Here is a 20,312-nt window from a genome sequence, read left to right on the forward strand (position 1 = left end):
GTTGATTCAGTATGTATTTTAATATCTCTACAGGACAGAAAGCAATGCCACATACAAACAGGCAATATAGGACAGTGGATTCACATAAGTGCACCAGAAAGGTAGAGATACAACAGAGTCAAGACCTGTGCCATCATCACAGACCAGCCAGGGATAGACACATGAGCCAGATAGAAAGAAGAAGGATTCTAAGGAAAGTGACGGCATATCAGCAATTTCTGCTGAGCACTTAGAAATGCTACTTTTTCCCAGTCAGCACAAACTACCTCTCCTAATGTTTGCTGCTGTATTGCAAGCAAGTCCCTTCTGCCAAGAAGGATCTTTGCTATGTGTCAATAGTAGGAATTCTTGGTTGTTTTAGAGAATTTTCCCAAGGAGACATTTTGGGAAACTATTTTGTCCAAATTACAGGAAGGCCCTTTCTCAAAATTTGCATTCTTCTTGGCACCAGGCCAATAAGACTCTAAAGTAGCACACTGTCTATTGGCAAGCAGTACATAATTCTTCTAAATACTGTAGGGATGCTTTTAAAACCCTGTGAAATAGGAACACATTCTGTCCGGCATTACATACCCTCTACTTCATGGAGCAACAAAGAGACTTGAGGAAGGATAAGTGAACCCATCCATGCTCCTTAGTGGGCAGGAAAGAATGTAAGAACCTGTGTGGGCATGGAGTAATTCTGCAACAAAGGCAGGCTGTCTTTTGGCCACACTCTTGTTGGCTCATAGTAGCATCAGCTTTGCACTCGAAAGGCATGAGAAGACCAGAAAGGGAGAGAACTACATAGATCAGAGACATGGCTAAGGGAAGACTAGCTAGAATCCTTTCTCGATGCTGAGTGTACGCAGAGTGACATGCTCGATCTTTCCAGTCACATATTCAGTTAGACTGATCTGGTAGTGGGCCAGCATCTTCAGCATAAGGCGTAAATTCAGCCACCACTGCTCCTTAGGAAGCCTATGTCTGCAGAAAAACACACAAATTCTGAATGAATACCAGTCGGGCACAGGTGGTTCAACCACAAAGCGGCTTTGAATATATGCATAACATGTCTCTCTAAAAAACAATCTCAGAATATCTAAGTTATAGGACACAGCTACAAGTTTGACCTGTACATTCCCTCAGGCTGAAGAGAAAAGTAGATATAAATACCTAGAAGTACCACAGCTCACTTTTAGATTCAATATATGTAATACCATTCTGAGATCTTCAAAAGGAATAATTATGTATCATGTCTACATCAGCAGACAGAGAGGAAATTGACCAATGCATGAACAAATTATCTGACATCATTCTATATGCCATAATTTCAAGCATATCAGTGTTCCTTCCTCAGAATTTTAGTGATACTCCACCAATACACTTACTCAAAATCGGTGACTTTTTTAAGCTCTGTCACAGGACTAAAGGACACAGTCTTCCTACGCAGGCCAATGACACAAGCAGATTCTGCAGAATTGGCAAATACTCGGCCTAGAGAAACAAGAGTATCTTTACTTGTAATGCAAGAAAATCATCTCATCACATAAATGCCTGCGTTTTACCTGAGGTAATTCTGGATATTGCAAATGACTGAAAGCTTTCTAAGCTATTGTACTGACAAATTTCAAGGAAAATAATTATGTAATTTACCCATTGAAAACAAACTTCATGATAATCATTCTGATAAAACTGATTAATCAATAGCTTTGTTTGAAAGCAAGTATTTCCACAAAATAATTTTCAATGTGATTAGCATTATACAAAACAGAAGCGATGGGCAGAGATAGGCAGCGTGGACAAAGCAAGGAACTGTAAATGCTGAAATGCATCCACCCTATATGCCATAAATTTGGATGTACTTCAAGTCCACTTCATCAAAGAATATTATAAATGATAGAGTTCAAAATTTGATTTAAGTTCTTCATTCCCTTTAACTGGAAGCAAGTGGCCAAGGTGTTGCTGGAAATCTCTAGAAAATAGATGGCTAAGAATCAGAGCAACCAATCACAGATAAGTTGCCTCATAATATAACAGCAACACATTCCCTACAGTAACCATTTGATCATTCTCCTTCAGTGCCCTGCTATTCTTCTAATTAGAAACAAAAACTAAGAAGCAGGCCATTGGGAGTATGCTATTTGTTGCGTATTGTTTCACCTCCTTCTGCCAACAGGTTCTGAGCATCTTCTCGTTACAGGATGCAATGGCATCAACATCTTCTATCACTGAGAGATAATTATGACCCACCTTTGCGGTACACATCCTTCAACTTTTCTGACATCCATAGAACAGCTTTCACACCCAGCTTGGTACCATAGTTGCGGTCAAAGGGGGTTGGAGCACCTCCCTAGAGAGAGATAGGAAAGTGAAAGTAGACCCAAAAGATCAGCCATGCCAATCCTGTTGTAGGAAGAAGCTGAGCTGATGTATAGTTGACTGGAACCATTTAACCCAGAAGCCATTTTGCAAATATGTTCTACAAAAGTGGGAATTGGTTAAAAGCAGCAAGGTCTAGGCAGGTCCAAGATGGGAAATATCTATTAATTGTATAGCCCTGAACTGAGGAAGCTCTTGCCAAATATGTATTTTTTGATGACAATGGACACCAATTGTTAATAAATTGTGGTGGGCCTGGGATGAGGAGAGTATGGCTCTCCTGATCCTACTTGATCTGCCAGCAGCCTTCAGTGCCATGAATCATGATATCCTTCTGGATTGCCCATGAAGGCCTGGGATGGAGTTACTACTTAGTAGATGGTTCAGTTTGATAATTGCAGATGAAACAAGAAGTGTTTAATAATTATGGTTTATACCGCATTTTTAACGCCATCATATAAATAGCAGTGTAATCCTCTCGGATTTATTTTTACTGGAACTGTAGGTAAGCATTAGTAAATGCATAAGGACTTCTTTATCAAATAATGTCTGCAATTATTCCCTCCACTAAAATTTTAATCAATTAGCCTATGCCTCCTCAAAGACATAGGCATTTGCATAATGCAATATCATGAAGTTTAGGTCTACATACCTGTTGGAGATGGCCTAAAACATTAATTCTGCAATCAAATATTCCTTTTCCCTCTGAGGAGTATAGGTTGTACAGGAACTCAGTGGTGTAATGTTCATGGCATTTCTCATTGCTAAAAGAAAGAAATATAATGTAAGCAACTACAATTGAATCTTTTGCAGAAAAAGCAATATATAAAATATTGCCTGGAAAATAATTAAAGATGTTAACTTCTGAATACTAAATTTGTCTCTAGCAAGTTTGGTGTATTTTTGGCTCCTTCTTTCAGCATATCCATGAATATTTCTGCCTTTTTAATTCATAAGAAAGATCTCTGGTGCAGGTTTCCCCCCTTCCTAAACAAGAAAACACAGGGCATTTGTTTGAAAATAGTACTGAATACATGGAACATCAGCAGAATGATTAATTCTTAACTTTCTTAAAACAAGTAAGTTTTCATTTCATTGCTTGTTGGTATTTTTTATAAATTGCTTTATGCTTTACTTTTACTGTTTCTTTTGGGATATGCATGTAATATATAATAAATTACAATATTTTAAATGCTGACATTTGTGTGAATGTCAGAAAAGGTAAAGGCTTTAGAAAGAACCCTTTAAAAACCACAAAATATAAAGAATTATCGTATTTTTCAGAGTATGACGCACCTTTTTCCATCAAAAAAGAGGCTGAAAATCTGGGTGCATCTTATACACTGAATATAGCATTTTGTGCCTCCTGAAACCCTGCCCCCTTCACCAAAATGGCCATGCAGAGCCTTTAGGCATGTAGAGTGCTCTTGGGGGCTGGGGGGGGGAAAGAAATGAGTGAAAAACGGGCCATTTTTTGCTCAATTTTGCCCACCCCCCTGGAGCACTCTAAAAGCCTCCCAAAGCTATGCAAGGCCTTTTTTTGTTAAAAAATGGGCCCATTTTCGCAAAAACTGCAGAGTGCAATTTTTTTAAAAAAAATTGCCTCTTCAAAATCTCGGTGCGTCTTATACTCTGGTGCGTGTTATACTCTGAAAAATATGGTAATCATTATTAAATTTTTACTCCATCAATGATATGGGGTGTGTGTGTGGAGAACTGCTGCAGCAGTTTGCCACCGCCGTAAAATAATAGAGCCTTCGCTGCCGAGCAGCTGATTGACAGTTGGATCAATTGGCCGTAATACCGCCAATCAGCTATTCTATGTGGTGGGGATTGCTGCCGCCGTTTGCTGCTGGTGCCAGTGAATGGCAATCTCCGCCACCTAGAACAGCTAATTGGCAGTATTATGGGAGGCCGATCCAACCACCAATCAGCTGCTTGGCAGCAAAGGCTCCAGTATACCCTGGTGGCAGCAGCAACTCAGCTCAGTTGACCGGTGGTGGCCACAATGGAGCCGAGTCCTGACGAGCCACATGCTGGGGCTGCGATAACATGCTGAAGCTGACCAGGCTGTTTGCTGCAAGAATGCTAGTCATGAATACTGGATGGATGCTGGAAGGCAGAAGCAGATTTTTTCCCCTTGTTTTCTTCCTCTAAAGCTAATGTGCGTCTTATGGTCTGCTGCATCTTATAGTGTGAAAAATACGGTATATGATGGAACTTTTAATCCAACATATTTTCAGGATATCAGAAAGGGAGGGGTAACAGCAAGCCCTTATTTAGCAACCACAATTGGGACTAGCAGCTCTGTTATTAAGTAGTCGCTAAATGGAAAATCATCTGACCAGCACTATGCTTATGATTTTACTAGAGTTTTCATTTTTCTCCACACCTCCACCTTTTGGAATGGTCACCCCAGCGCTGGGATAATTAGCAAGAAGAGAATGGGGAATGCATATGAAAAGCAAATACAGTGAGGTGGAGATTCAATTACACAGGGCAAACAGCTAGTGTACTCCTCACTGTGTGCGGGCAAAGTTAATTGCAAACTTACTTTTTCAACACCTGTTGTAACTTGAAATGGTTGCTGAATGAAGCAGTTGGTAAGCAAGGTGCACTTGTATATTATTAATAAAATAAACCACTGAATATTAATGATGCAATCCACATTAGCTTTTGCACTTTAGAAATTATTTTTTCTCTGCAGCCTACTAGATACCTACAGACCAAAGCCAATTTTTCAGATTTTAAAATTATTAATTTCTCTACAACATTTCAGAGGCTACAGTAATTTCCGTTCTGTTGAATCATTGTTCAGCTATGATTCCACAGAAAGGAAGCCATTCTACGCTGCACTCACTTCCTTCAAAGGAATAATAATACATCAAAGGACTTATAATACATTAAAATACCTTTTAAAAGGTACAAAGTTCCCGCTCTTTCCACACCATGTTGCAATAGGAATGTGCATCTTCTTTGACAATTCAAAGGACAACATATCCTTGTTAAAATATTTCTATGACTTACCGGAGTACCAGACCTCTCTGAATTTCTGTTTTCATTTTGTCAGTCAAATGTTCAACATTCGCCTGGCAAGATAAAAATTACAATAGTTTTTATTGAAATATTTTTTGCTGATAAGAATAAAAAAAGTTATTTAGACAAAAAGAGGAAGAAATGACATTTCTGAGCTACACAGAACAAGATTAGATAATAAATAAATGCTTTGTTCTTCTTGGACAGAATGACTAGTTATCAGTGCAACAATTATTATCTCTCAAGTACAGATCCGCCAAAAAAGATAAAGAGAAAAATTTATGATCCTGTTTGTATCTTTGAGCTGAGAATCCAGAAGCCTCTCCTCTCATATATCACTAAGAACATAAGCTACAATGACAACTATGGAATTCTTAACTACCGTATATTTCGGAGTATAAGATGCAACTTTTTCCCTCAAAAGAGAGCCTGAAAATCTGGGTGCATCTTATAAACTGAATACAGCATTTTTTGCCTCCCGAAACTCCGCCCCCTTCACCAAAATGGCCGTGCATAGCTTTTAGAAGGCTTTCAGAGAGCTCCTGGGGGGCTGGGGAGGGCAGAAATGAGAGAAAAACGGTCCATTCCCCCCCCTGCAGCACTCTATAAGTTTCTTTTTGACAAAAAACAGGTCTGTTTTTGCAAAAAACAGGCCTTTTTTGGTTGTGTCTCCCCCCCCTCCCAAACACTGTACAAGCCTCCTAAGGGTTGTTCATGTCCTTTTTTAAAAAAAAACAAAAACAGGTCCGTTTTTGGGAGGTTTGCAGAGTGCAAAAACCTTTTTAAATTTTCTTCTTCAAAACCTTGCTGTGTCTTATACACCAGCACTTCTTATACTCCAAAAATGCGGTAAATAAATCTAGTTCCAATATTTTCGGCTTACATGACCCTAGTTCAGAATAAATGATGAAATAATCAAAGTGACTGAAGCACCGACCAGTGGGTCATATCTTGTTTTTCTATACAATTACAATCTCTAATCACAGCTTTATCACAAAAATATGGTTTCAGCCACATATAACTATCATCTGAGATATAAAATGCCTCACAGGCCTAAATAATATAAATTCCATTGATTTTAATCACAGATTTTAATGGCTAGGTTGCCATGTTGATGCTAGATTAGTATGTTCATGTACGTGTCAACTAATAGGGGTGGACACAACCATTTAACAGTCAGTTTAGGCAGGGGCGTTAAAGAACTAGAGAAGGAATTTAAGAAGTCTGTTTCTTCTCATAGAATGCAATCAACATTGTATAGTTGGCATCCATTTCATGATAGGGGCCTGGTGCTATGATCTGGAGTCACTGTATATACCATTCATACAGTACAGTTGGTAATCTTTTGCAATAGGGGCCGCATTGTGGAATTATTCTCCCCCACCCATTTTCCAAGATCCACAGAGATATTACCAGGCTGGGGAGACATTTTTTTAAAATCCCATTTTATCTTTTTTTATCTTTTACGTTCTGAGAGTGGTTGAAATAAGTGTAAAACAAGAACATTAAGTCTTGCACAGGTTGAATATACCTGTATTCCCAGTTTTTTTAATTAGAAAAATACGCATTATACTGCAAAACATGTACTGCTGAGAATCAGGAACTGCAAAGTGGGAATCATAACATGCGAAGGGAGGAAAGTGCCTATACAGGTGAAACTCGAAAAATTAGAATATCGTGCAAAAGTTCATTTATTTCAGTAATGCAACTTAAAAGGTGAAACTAATATATGAGATAGACTCATTACATGCAAAGCAAGATAGTTCAAGCCGTGATTTGTCATAATTGTGATGATTATGGCGTACAGCTCATGAAAACCCCAAATCCACCATCTCAGAAAATTAGAATATTACATGCAATCAATAAAACAAGGATTGTACATAGAACAATATCGGACCTCTGAAAAGTATAAGCATGCATATGTACTTAGTACTTGGTTTGGGCCCCTTTTGCAGCAATTACTGCCTCAATGCGGCATGGCATGGAAGCTATCAGCGTGTGGCACTGCTGAGGTGTTATGGAAGACCAGGATGCTTCAATAGCGGCCTTCAGCTCTTCTGCATTGTTCGGTCTCATGTCTCTCATCTTTCTCTTGGCAATGCCCCATAAATTCTCTATAGAGTTCAGGTCAGACGAGTTTGCTGGCCAATCAAGCACAGTAATTTCATAGTCATTGAACCAGGTTTTGGTGCTTTTGGCAGCGTGGGCAGCTGGAAAATGAAGTCAGCATCCCCATAAAGCTTGTCTGCGGAAGAAAGCATGAAGTGCTCCAAAATCTCCTGGTAGACGGCTGTGTTGACCCTGGTCTTAATGAAGCACAGTGGTCCAAAGTCCTCTTTTCTGATGAGAGCAACTTTTGCATCTCATTTGGAAACCAAGAACCCAGAGTATGGAGGAAAAATGGAGAGGCCAATCAAGCACAGTAATCCCATGGTGACTGAACCAGTTTTTGCTGCTTTTGGCAAAAGTTGCTCTCATTGAGGCAGTAATTGCTGCAAAAGGGGCCCAAACCAAGTACTGAGTATATGCATGCTTATACTTTTCAGAGGTCCGATATTATTCTATGTACAATCCTTGTTTTATTGATTGCATGTAATATTCTAATTTTCTCACATGGTGGATTTGGGGTTTTCATGAGCTGTACGCCATAATCATCACAATTATGACAAATCATGGCTTGAACTATCTTGCTTTGCATGTAATGAGTCTATCTCATATATTAGTTTCACCTTTTAAGTTGCATTACTGAAATAAATGAACTTTTGCACAATATTCTAATTTTTTGAGTTTCACCTGTATATGCACTGACATATGATATTCTACATTTGCACATAATGTTAGCTACACAATATACAGAAACAACATTTCCATGCATTTTCATCACTTTTCATTTTCTTTAGCAGCACACCTTTAAATCATGAATGGTGAAAGGGTCTTCATAGATGTAAGCAGCATCTGCTCCCACTGCAATTCCGGTCACTGTCGACAGGTAGCCACAATAACCCCCCATAGTCTCCACAATGAAGACACGCCGTTTGGTACCTGAAGCAGACTGTTTGATGCGGTCACAGCTCTAAATGGCAAGAAATGAAGGATGAAGGGGGGGGGGAATTACATGTTCAGATATTGAAAAGAATTAAACAGTGACCATGATTATAGGCTGCCAAGTCATGCAACTACACTGATACACAATTGCTTAACAAGAGCAAACCTCGCTTAGATCACAGCACAACATTCCCAAACTCCATAGAAGAAACCGAGATGGATGATCTCATTTATCATCACTACCCTCAGCAAATGTGAGTGGGGAAACATTTTGAGCTGCCCAGTTATGCATCCATTTCTCAAGGATTACCACATTTAATGTAAAGACCATCATAAAAACTTGTAAAACTGGTCCAACTTGACTTTTGATATAACAACTTATGGTCATTGAAATTCTGTGGTCGCAATTATAGTTGTTAAGTCAGGTGCTACAGTACTTGTATGGAGGGTTTTGAAAAACAAAGCCTGTCATTCAGTATTCTACAAAGAGTTTGAGCAGAAAAAAACATACAGAGACATAGAATCACAGCAGGTATAATATTATAAAAACTGAGTGAATATGAGTGAATAATTCATTGGGTAACTAAAGAAATGTTTCTTGCCAGCTTATCTTACTAGTGTCTGTCCTTCCATGCCTTTTGGACACAGAGTCTGAATTCTTTGGCCCAATGCCTGGAATCTGTTTTCTTAAGGTACTTGGTTCTCTTACAGTTACCCAGCTAATACTAAGAACAAGGAAACACTTAACCTCCTTTTCTCTTTAACCCACTGTTTCCTCCTCTTGTGGAGACTGTGATTGAAACTGTGTATAAAGATAGTGGCTGTGATTTGAGAATAATTAAGGGTCTTACAGATGGCAATCAAGCCATTCATAATTAAGAGTATAATTAACGTTACAGCAGCACTAAAAAAAGTGACCTATGACCATTTTTCACTCTTATATTAGTTGCAGTATCCCCAAGGTCATGTGATAAAAATTCAGATGTTTGGCAACTGGCTCACATTTATGATGGTTGCAGTGTCCCAGGGTCATATGATCATCTTTTGCAACCTTCTGACAAGCAAAGTCAATGGGGAAACCAGATTCACTTAACAACTGTGTTACTAATTTAACAACCTTAACAATGATTCACTTAAGAATTGTGCAAAAAAGTTGTAAAATGGGGCAAAGCTCACTTAACAGCAATAGTCTCTCAGCAATAATATTTTGGGCTTGTTGCATTAGGTTGATGACAATCTGTAGATTAATCTTTTTCCTTTTTTCATAATACAGTCAAATTCATGATCAAAAGTAATTATAAGGATATACAATAGAAGTGCTTTCTTCTCACAAGAAATAATTTATTCATGATCATAGTTAACAATAGTTCTTAACTTAATTGGCTTTAAATAGGAATTATAGAAACATGCCAATCAGGCAATGTATAACATTTTTGCTACTTAGACAATTATTAAATGGTTGATTTACTGGAGATGAAAGATCTATGAATGGGAATGCTGCAAATAAACTGCCCCTTGAATTGCGCAGACAGGGAGAGAAACGGGCTTCCTGAAAATAGTTATAATTAGCTTATACACTTTTAGGAAAATATTTGAAAATATGAGGTATCTGTTGAAAGCTCATAATCTAGTGAATGTCTGGACAGGATTGTCTACAAATTATATTTATGAGTCTCATTATTACACCATGTTCCTCTCACATACCCCTGCCATTGATGTAAGGATGTTTACACAACTCATCTGCCAATCTGCCCTAAATCCCTAGAATGTACAGTTGCAATAACCCCAGCCTCACCTCCATGGCAGCATTGACCGCTGTATCAGATCCCAGGCTGAAATCAGTGCCAGGAACGTTGTTACTGATGGTAGCTGGTATTACACACATGATGATACAAAGTTCATCATACTGTCCACGGGCCTCTACCAATTGTAACACTCCTTCATATGCCTGCAAAAGAAAGAATAAATTGTAAGTATAAGCCACAGCAGGGAGCCTAAGAACTGGAGGGCAAAGAGTGTAGGAGAAAGACAACTTTGATTGAAATTGTTTTGAATTATGAGTTTATATTTGGCAGAGGTTAAGTTTGAGAAAATTACAGTTGTTGGTAAAAAAGTGATTATGCAGAATAATGATTTCACCAATGTTCATTTAATTTAGGCTTGCATTCTATCCACCCACTATACTAACATTGCTATACTAAATACATCTGTTTAGAAAAGTCTTTTATAAAAAGTATTGAGGTGAAGTGAGGTGAAAAGAGATAGTCTTCATTTAATATTGAAATGACTCAACCAGTTTCTCTGTACCTCAAAGCCTCCAATGACCAGCAAGGCCTGGATGTTAAATTTCCGAACATTTTCAGCAATCTTTTCCATGCATGTCTTTGGAAGAGTTCTGGCAAAACAAAAATAAAGCAAGTTTCAAACAAAGTTTTTTCCAGTAAGAATGTGCATCTGGAAAAGCGACATTCTGAGATTCTTCACAGTTATTAAGCACAGGTTTATGGAAGTAATTGATGCATTGGCATTTTTCCCCACAAGAGAAAGTATGAAAAATAAAATACTGAAATAATTCAATTCCACATCAAAAAAGCAGGTGCAAGATAAGATTTTGAATCACAAGAACAGTTCAAAAATAAATAAAATAGTGATAGATTATTCATGGCTTTCATGAAGGCAGGAAAAGGTTGGAGAATTTATTTGAGGTCAAAGACTGACTATGTAACCTGCATATCCTCTAACTGTATGGAGAATTTTATTGGTTTTGACAGCACTAACCGTTTGGTCCCCAACATGGATCCTCCACGGCCCAACCAGCCTGAAACATCATGCCAGCGCAGCTCTTTGACCTGTAAGAGCAAATAATTAAGTTTGTTGTGATTTGGTCTACCAACCTCAAATAAATCAAGCAAGACCAGTTTTCTGCCATGCAAACCACTGGCAGATTAGTATTTTATTGCATGAGAATTATTAACAATAATTCTTTAATCTTTTAAACTGAAATTTTAAAACTCTAATTGGTGCATTCAGAATTCATAAAGTTCCAAAGGAATATTGATGTCTAATTGTTTTTATATCAGAGAAAGAAGACATTCAGGAGGAGGAGTTTCTGAATTGAACAAGACTTACCTGTCCTTTGCTTAAGCCTTCAAACCCATCATTCACCACATACATTGTGTGACCCTGGCAAATCCCAACACGAACAGCTGATCGGACTGCGGCATTCATGCCAGCTGCTGGGGCACCTACATTGAGTATGGCAATGCTGAAATTGCTCTGGTGGAAAGAAAAGACAATTAGAAAGCTATGCAAAACTTGAATAAACTAAAGTGATGGATAAACTTTTAACAGGGATAGGTTTTAAAATAAAAACTGGCTATCTTTCTCAACATCCCTCTAAGTCTTTGCTGCTGAAAGTTCCATGTAGAGTTGAAATTTTTCTGGCAGGCGGTCCCTTTGATTCTTAAATGTTCCTGCAGCCAGATGAAGGATTTCAGCTCCCCTCTTTGCATGAATGGAGACTCCTTCATAGGATACAGGAATGGAGTTGAAATCTTCAGGATTTCAGCACTGTTCTGCACCCCATTGAAAGGTTTTCTCCTCCCCACCTTCACTTGCAACTTTCTCTGCTGATTTCCCAATTGACTTTCTGGGCAAGTTGGCAAAAAAATTGCAAGGGGTAATCACATGATTGTGGGGTACTTGGCAATTGGCTGTACATGTGCCAAGTGTCTAAAGGGTGATCATGTGACTGCAGGAAGAGCGGTATAACTTTATAATGGCAGGAAGCCTCTATGTACCTAATGTACCATTTCCAAGGCCATTGTAGCTTTGAATAGTTATAAACTGAGGACTATCTGTAGTAACAGTTGTCAGTTCTCTGACTAAATATTGAGTACTATCAGTGCCTTTAATTCAGAAAACAGTTATTTTAACTTTTCTTCCACACGTGAATTAAATATTTTCTGAAATAAGAATAATGCAAATCTTGAGTCACTGTCATTAGGGAGAGGGTTCTTTAAATATATACACAGAACATAAATATTGTATTTCTATTTACATTTAGGCATGGCTAAGTGTCAGTAATATACATATATACATGAGCATTACCACCAGTCCTCCTATCTCCAGCACTCAGATAACTCATGGTCTTTTCTTTTCTCACCTTTTTCTCAGCTGGTTTCTGGTGTGCAAGCAATTTATACATTTTCCAATTGTTTTCAAAGCTTCTGTAAAATAATTTTACAATCATACTGGTTACCATGCGGTTGTTGTATTTTTTTTTCTTTTTAAATTAGTAATTTGTGTATTAAAACACTTAAGGAACAAAATAAATAGCTACATAAAAGAAGAAAGATAGTGGATAAAAAATAAAATATCAATGAATAAACAAACAGCATTTATAATTATACAGTTTAAAATTCATTATTTCATTAATGCATTAATTAATTTTATAGAATTAGTTCATCTTAAGAAATAACTGAACATTTCTATAAATATTTAAATTGGATATTAATACTGATATCCCCACTATTTGTCATTGTTCCAAAAATAGTTGCACAATCATGTAAAGGAAAAAGGGAAAAAATAGAAAAACTAAAAATAAGATTTAAAAGAGAGAAAAATAAGTGAAAACATTAACAAACTACATAATCTAAATTGTTTCCCAATGTACCAGATTATTGCATCAAAATATTTATAAATTCCGAAATTGTTGTAATTCCTCGCTTTACATACATTCTTTTCCCCTTAAAAACTGTATTCAAGAGTATCTGCCTTTTTATGTGATACATGATAAAAAGGTGGCCATTCCTGCTTAAATATAATCAAACATCTGTTCTGATAGATACTGTTAACTTTGCTGTTGCGATATATTCTCCAAAGTTTGGTTTCCAGACTGAAACTGTTACCAAAAATCTCTTTTAGTTGCTGTGTCTCATAGTCTAGTATCTCATAGTCTACCCTTCATCAACCCTTTTTCTTGAAAATCACTTTCACATCTTTAGTGAATGATTTCACCGCCACGTTGCTGAAAATAGTTTTTTAAGACTGTATTTACATAAGCAATACCCAAGTACATTACTTATATTCTCCACAAATAAAGGTTCTGATTATTTCTTCTCAAGACTCACTGGCCAGGAAGGCCATTTTAAGAATATGGAAACAATTACTACCTGATTTTATTCAGTTTGCAATGTGGCATTTCCTTAATAAGCTATGTCATTTTAAAAAATTCTCTGGCTGATAATCATTTCAATTTTCAGTCTGATTTAGTTGCTTTAAAGATTTCTTAGTGGAAACAGGAAATAGCACCCAGCGTGAAGTTCTTTTCTTGGACGTCAAACACTTACTTGAAAGAGTGACAACAGTATAAGTCAAATCATTCAATTTCTAATGTTTAGTCTCTGACGTGCCTTAAGTAACTAAAATAATTCCAAACTCACGCAAGAAACTATGTCATTAAACTCTGGAAATACCACTATTTCCAGGAAATATACAAACTATTTAGGGAAAAATTACTAGAGAGGAAAGGTTCAACCAAATAATCAGTTAGAACTGAGCACGTTGAAGGCTTTGAAATGTAGGCTGGCTATGCCTCTCCAGAAAGAGAAAGGGCAAGAATGAACACCTCACTGAACAACAGGATTCTATATTGCAAAGTAACTTCTTTCCAAGTGGCATCCATGATGCCAATGCAACACTTTTTAGCATCTTTGGCTCTATAAGATTTCATGGATTTGTTTTCTTTGTAACATTTTTGGAAGTTATTTGCTGTTACTTTCTTCCTGATCTTGAGAAAAAGTTACTGATCCAAAGCCACTCAACTGGCTTCTGTGTGTAACACGAAGTTTGGATTTTTCTAATCCTAGTTCAGCACTTAGCCATTAGATGCTAGAGTGCTTTAATAAACAGAGAAGACCAGGTTGTTTTTACAGCATTACAATCTGCAGTATACTAAAGATGTTTTTGTCTTGTCTTTTCTCATTCACACTTCCACAAGCAGAGAAAAGAAATTCACTCTCCTCTCAGACTGAGAGATAGCTCTCACCTGCCTCTGAGCTGGATAGCTTCTTCAAACCTTTTCTCATCCATAGCTTTCTGGACATCCTTGGTCTACAAGAATAAAGAATCATAAGGAGGTTCTTATGAGTCACACACACACAAAAATCAGGTAATACCACATATGCAGTAAGATTATCTGCTCATTCCAATTAAAGAACCAATAAGTTAAGTCCAATCAGAATATATTATCATTTCAGAAAAACATGCAAGGGACAAGAACGATAGTTTGTGGATTGGCAGGAACACATGGAAACATGATTTCCTTTTAAATAAGGGATGGGAAATTTTCAGTGTTTTTCAACCGTGGCAACTTTAAGATGTGTGGACTTAACATTTCCAAATTTCTGGCTGGGGAATTCTGGGAATTGAAGTGCACACCACTTAAAGTTGTCAAGGTTGAAAAACTGCTTTTAAACCCTCCAGATTTTGCTGAATAACAACTCTCACAGCTTTCCCCAGTGGACATCCTGGGATAAGCTGCTGGGAATTCAGGGTCACAAATTAATCTCCCCTATTTCAAAGAAAGCCTGAACAAGGCCAAAAAAAAGATGCAGTCTCCTTCCTGGAATAAAATCAAGCATGATTCATAAGATATGAGTCTGTACTCAAAACTCTAAAACACTACACCCAAATACCACAATTTAAATGACCGTGACAAGTTATGCAAATAAGATAGTCCTGCAAGATATTGCCATTCTTTAAGAAGCATTGTTTTGTCATTTCTTTAAATTAATTGGATTTTGCAGAAACAAAAAATAATAATGCTGGAGTTCACAAAAATGTTATTTGTTCTTATAAAGAAATGAAGATAAGAAAATAATAAGCAACCTTATTCCAGCCTTCATTGCTATTGTCTAATTATTATTCAAGCCTTGACTTTCCCCTGGTCATCCCTGCCTTATGGATGTTGTATTACTGATTCACAGCCTAGGACTCAAGAGAAGTAGTTACCTATTGATATAAATCCTTTGTCTCCTAGTCCCCATTTCCCATGTTTCCCATAAAAGCAATAACATTGTTTTCAATTTTTGTTGTAACTTTTCTCAAGTGAAAACTGAATTTTTAGATATCTCAGATGCATATTTCAATTACATCAACAGAATTGCCATATATTGTATATATCCTGAGTAGCTAAGACTACCTTTCTCCAACCTGGAGACTTTCAAATATAGAGAAATCTGATTTCCCAGAATTCTAATCAGCAACATGAATTTCAATCTCCTTATCCCCTCCATTTATTTCTCCCCCTTTCCCCTCCAGCAAAAAAAAAAGGCCACAGCATTCTAAAATAAACACATTTGGCTTCTATATTGTACTGTGAAATACTCACCACTTGCACACATTCCATCAGAGGTAGGCGCACTGACTGGTTCCCAGACAGACTCACAACACAGGCTGGAGTATCTGGTGTTGCCTCCAGTAATGCCATCACTGCTTCCATGCCCATTTTGCTGCTCTACGAGTACACAAGTGCATTTGCTGTAAGCAGGTTGGCTCACTATTGATGTCGGATGTTAAGCTGTGAACCAGAGTTTCTTAGTGCTGCAGTGAACAACCAACAACTACTCAGCTTCAAGGCTGAGAAGTATAGAGGAAACAATATTAAAATAGGAGAAAGGGGTAGGAGAATAAGTGCTACAATTAAATTATAACAAGCATTGCCATCTTGACAGAGAGAAATCAACTGTTTTATGACTTCTTCCTAATGTGTAGTGAAGGTTCTTCTCTAGCCATGCCATGCTATGTGTCTCAAGGCTAGATGGACCCTCAGTGGTTTATGATGATTTCTAGGTTTTTTAGGTGAAGAGCCTAACCACCAGAAAAATTTGCTTAGTATAGAAAATCTTGGTTTCATGTGACAAAACATATGGAAAAGCAGCAAAGGAAGCTTCAAATATATAGTTATCGCTCCCTGATACACCCAACACAGAATAACATAGAGTGGGCAAGAGCCCAAGGTCAAGGGCAGCTGCTAGATTGTGGAATTGCAAAGCATGCAAGGACAGAAACTCCATTTCTAATATAGGAGAAGATAGCAGTCTTTGAGTGCGAGGCCATGAAGAATTGGGTATGAAATCTGCAGAAGGGCATCCTGATATTGTGATGGGGATAGAAGTGATAACCTTAAGAACTTGTCTGCTACAGATTTGCTTAATTAGATAGTCAAGGTATTTGGCCAAGAAGAAAATGAGGCTGAAGCATGGATTGAATTACTTTTAGCATTGCAATATTGGACGCTGCCATGGACAATAGGTGGGTAGTCGATTGGGACTTCAGAAAGCTTGCGGACATGCAGTGCCATGTCCAGTCTTAAAAAAACAATGGCTAATGAGTCCACCAAGAAGCTATGGAAACTAAGTGGAGGAAAATAGACATATGAGACCGAAAAAGGGAGTTATATCACTGCAGGTAACTCATACAAATTTTTCCTTCTGAAATCAAGACTCAAGGAAGAGAGTCCAAACTGTGAATCCAGTAGTAGTGGTGGTGCTGAAATTGAAAATAAAGGGAACTGTGGAATTAAAATACCCACTTTATATTGAGCCTTGAGTGGGACTAGAGGACAGTGTCCTGAGAGGTCCTTTATCTCTTTCTCTTTGCTTTTTTTTGTCCTACATTGGAATTGTGTAAGTCTTTTAGCAGATGTGGGCTATTTTTTTCATGATTTTCCTAAAGCCAGTGTTAAAAATTACAAAATCTAGAGGGTTCTCAGAAAGGATCTTAAAATGCCTTCAAGACTGGGTGTGGTAGATACCAGCAACTAATGAGATATGGTAGAAACTTTGCATTAAGACAGAAATTACAATAGCTTAAGAATGTGATGTCCTAAGAAGCCTCCCCCCCCAATACTCTTAAGGCTATTCCCGAAAATACCCAGCTGTACTAGAAGTAACATGAGGTGTAAGCAGCAAGCTAGCGATTGAGCAGCAGCTGCATACAACTGCCTGCTATGCACAGTGTAGGATTCCCCCTAATAAATTTGGTAAATTGGAAAACATTAAGAAGCATTCTGAGCAGGCATTTACTTCATGAATCACTAAGGTCATCATAAAAAAGAAAGGCTCATTATAGGGACTGATGGGGAAAAACAGCTTTCAAAGTTTTCTCTGCAATCAAATACATCCCTCCCCCAAGTCACACATTATAAGGCAAGTAATGTCCATGGCACACAGTAATTCTCTCCTGGTTTGTTGAGTTTTGCAGTAAGTCTGGCAACTGTTTCATGACAGTTGTCATCTAAACTATTTTCACCCTTACTGATGTACTACTTCACAGCCACGGAACAACTCCTTCCATAGAGAAGAGAGAGATGGTTAGACAGCTATCCTGGAATGTGACATGTAACTGAAGAAGAGAAATTAGCTTTCCCTGAATATCTGACCTTGGTAGTGCCAGGATATTACTGTCTTTACTTCAGGTTAATACTTGTTCTTGGAATAAGATCAGTAGGCAAGGTTACCCAGCAGGGAACTAGCATTATGTCAGAAAGTGGGTAAGTTCTGCCCATCTAGGAGCACCAAATAAACCGATAGATTGCACAACAAGATCTGGAAAAACCAAACTATTCAACTATTCTTTTTAAAAACTGAAATAGATTATTCCAAAAGGAGAAAACCATGAAGCAGAACACAAAAGGGTAACCCCAGAACTGAGACTTCCTAGTCTAGAGGTTCTTAAGCTGTCATACATGACTCTATGGGAGGTTAAGAACAGATATGAGGGAGATTTCAAATTTGGGGGAACTTAAACAGGCAGCACATTACATGGCCATTACTTAGTCATTCTGTGAAAATATCACACTTACCAAGACACGATCAAATGCAGATGGGGTCCCACCACGCTGAACGTGTCCAAGCACAGTTACACGAGTGTCAAAGCCAAGGCGTTTGACAACCAGCTGATTAAAAAGAGGGGAGGAAAAGATGATGCATTTTGCATTCTTACATTCCCCACCAAGACAATGTGCACTTTCCCTTAAGAAAAACAGAGACTGCTATAGATCAAAAGCTTTTACAAGAGAATCTATATTAAAGCTTCCCAAGTTGAGTTTCTCAACTTTGTACAGAGTTGTATAGCTAAAAAAATAATAATCAAAACACATAATCTATGCAACTATTTCTAGAATTTAGAAGACCCTGAAACAATATTTTTCTCCCTAAATTTTGTTTTCAATGTCTAGTTGTAACCTATTAATTTGTCTCTTACCTCCTTCACGTAGTTAGATGTGATGGGTTTCCCATTCCTGTCTATGGCACCTTCAGCAATTATGATTATATTCAGTCGGGATCCTCTGCTTCGGGCCTATCCAGATAAAAATACAAGAAACCTAACAATTGATGGACTCCAAGGCAAGAGACTTTCACAATCCCAATATTAGCAACCGGGGTTTTTAATCACACAGAAACATAGTCCCTACATGTAGAAAAAAAGGGAGACAAAACTGACTACGCTTAAGTGATCTTGAATTTCCTATACCATAAATCTCAAATCTGGAAGATTTCAACCCTCATCCTACTTTCAACAACTGTATATCTGTTGGGCAGCTTGTAGTAACTCTGCACAGTATTCTAATCCAAGCACGTAAGTATCCCTCAGATTCTATCCAGGCAAACTCTTTATCTGTCAGATGTTCCTTTAAAAAGTTAGGGTTTTTTTAAGGTTGCACTGTAATCCATATTAGCTCAGGGAATATATAATTGAATTAAAGTAGTATTAAAGCCCCTAACATTCTGGAGAAATCTGGAATTCTGCAGAACACTGGAAGGTTTCTCCTTTAGGTCATGCCATACCTTTTCTGGACCATGCCATTCCAGGGACAGGTTTGGCAATTTCCAGAAATACTCCTTCACATGTTCAAGAGGTGTTCTGGGTCCAAAACAGGCTTGTTACTTCTGGAAAATATTGGATCAGCCCTGGAATGGCAAGATATCAGAGGGGGAATAGAATGTTCCAGATTACTTCAGAACATTCTATTCTCAAATCTATGCTTTTTGCACATCCCTATAAATATCAAGGTTTTTTTTAAAAAAAAAAGCAAACTAGGGCAGATCTTTCCTATTGTTTCTCAGCATATTCTGCATTTTTCAAAAAAAAAAAAAGCCCAAATTTTTACAATCATATTTGTATAGGAGCTGTGGTAGCACAGTAGTTAAAATACAGTATTGCAGGCTAACTCTGCCCACAGCCAGGAGTTCAATCCTGGTCGGTTCAAGGTTGAGACAGTCTTCCATCCTTCTGAGATCAGTAAAATGAGGATCCAGATTGTTGGGGACAATATGCTGACATTTGTAAACTGCTCAGAGAATGCTGTAAGCACTATGGAAAGATGTATGTCTAAGTCCTATTGCTATTATTTCTTATGGAAATTATCTAGGGAAAGGAGTCCACAGTCACTTTTGGAAATGATGCTAGATACTGCTACTTTGCAAACAGATAGCAGTCAGTTTTTATATTAAAATAATCTTGATTTTTTAAACCAGGTTGCACAATGAGACTTATGAAGGTATCTGCAAGAAAATTTAATTCTACAAGCTCTGTCTACTATGAGCTAGGTTTGTTTAGTTGAATATCAGATATTACTAATTCTGACCTCACCAAGCCGTTCACACATAAAATCCTCCCAGCCATCCTCAGGGGGTGATTCGGGAATGAAAAGCCAGTCAGCTCCAGAAGCCAGTGCTGAAACTAAAGCTAGGTACCTGGAAAAGGAGAATAATGTCATCTTGTGAATGGTATCTTTGATGTTTTTCAAAGTGAAAGAAATTGGCCTGAAGACTAGATGGAGCTTGGGAGGGGGGCGGGATTTC

The 20,312-nt window shown here is 37.8% G+C and overlaps 1 protein-coding gene across 1 annotated transcript in view; it reads right to left on the bottom strand.

Moving 5' to 3' along the window:
- The window catches only part of PFKL (phosphofructokinase, liver type), a 39,291-nt gene continuing 18,979 nt past the window's right edge, over nt 1-20,312 (bottom strand). Inside the window, exons 7-22 of the mRNA XM_032225225.1 lie at nt 20,096-20,204; nt 18,712-18,807; nt 18,311-18,403; nt 15,836-15,961; nt 14,492-14,556; nt 12,608-12,671; nt 11,572-11,718; nt 11,221-11,291; nt 10,750-10,837; nt 10,238-10,390; nt 8,306-8,470; nt 5,389-5,450; nt 3,014-3,125; nt 2,233-2,332; nt 1,371-1,476; nt 1-966 (exon numbers count right to left, since the gene is read on the bottom strand). Of these exons, the coding sequence (XP_032081116.1) occupies nt 819-966; nt 1,371-1,476; nt 2,233-2,332; nt 3,014-3,125; nt 5,389-5,450; nt 8,306-8,470; nt 10,238-10,390; nt 10,750-10,837; nt 11,221-11,291; nt 11,572-11,718; nt 12,608-12,671; nt 14,492-14,556; nt 15,836-15,961; nt 18,311-18,403; nt 18,712-18,807; nt 20,096-20,204 (1,705 nt within the window). The 3' untranslated portion in view covers nt 1-818. The remainder of the gene's footprint in view (nt 967-1,370; nt 1,477-2,232; nt 2,333-3,013; nt 3,126-5,388; nt 5,451-8,305; nt 8,471-10,237; nt 10,391-10,749; nt 10,838-11,220; nt 11,292-11,571; nt 11,719-12,607; nt 12,672-14,491; nt 14,557-15,835; nt 15,962-18,310; nt 18,404-18,711; nt 18,808-20,095; nt 20,205-20,312) is intronic.

Source organism: Thamnophis elegans, chromosome 10, assembly GCF_009769535.1.
Source record: "Thamnophis elegans isolate rThaEle1 chromosome 10, rThaEle1.pri, whole genome shotgun sequence".
NCBI classification, from domain to species: domain Eukaryota; kingdom Metazoa; phylum Chordata; class Lepidosauria; order Squamata; family Colubridae; genus Thamnophis; species Thamnophis elegans.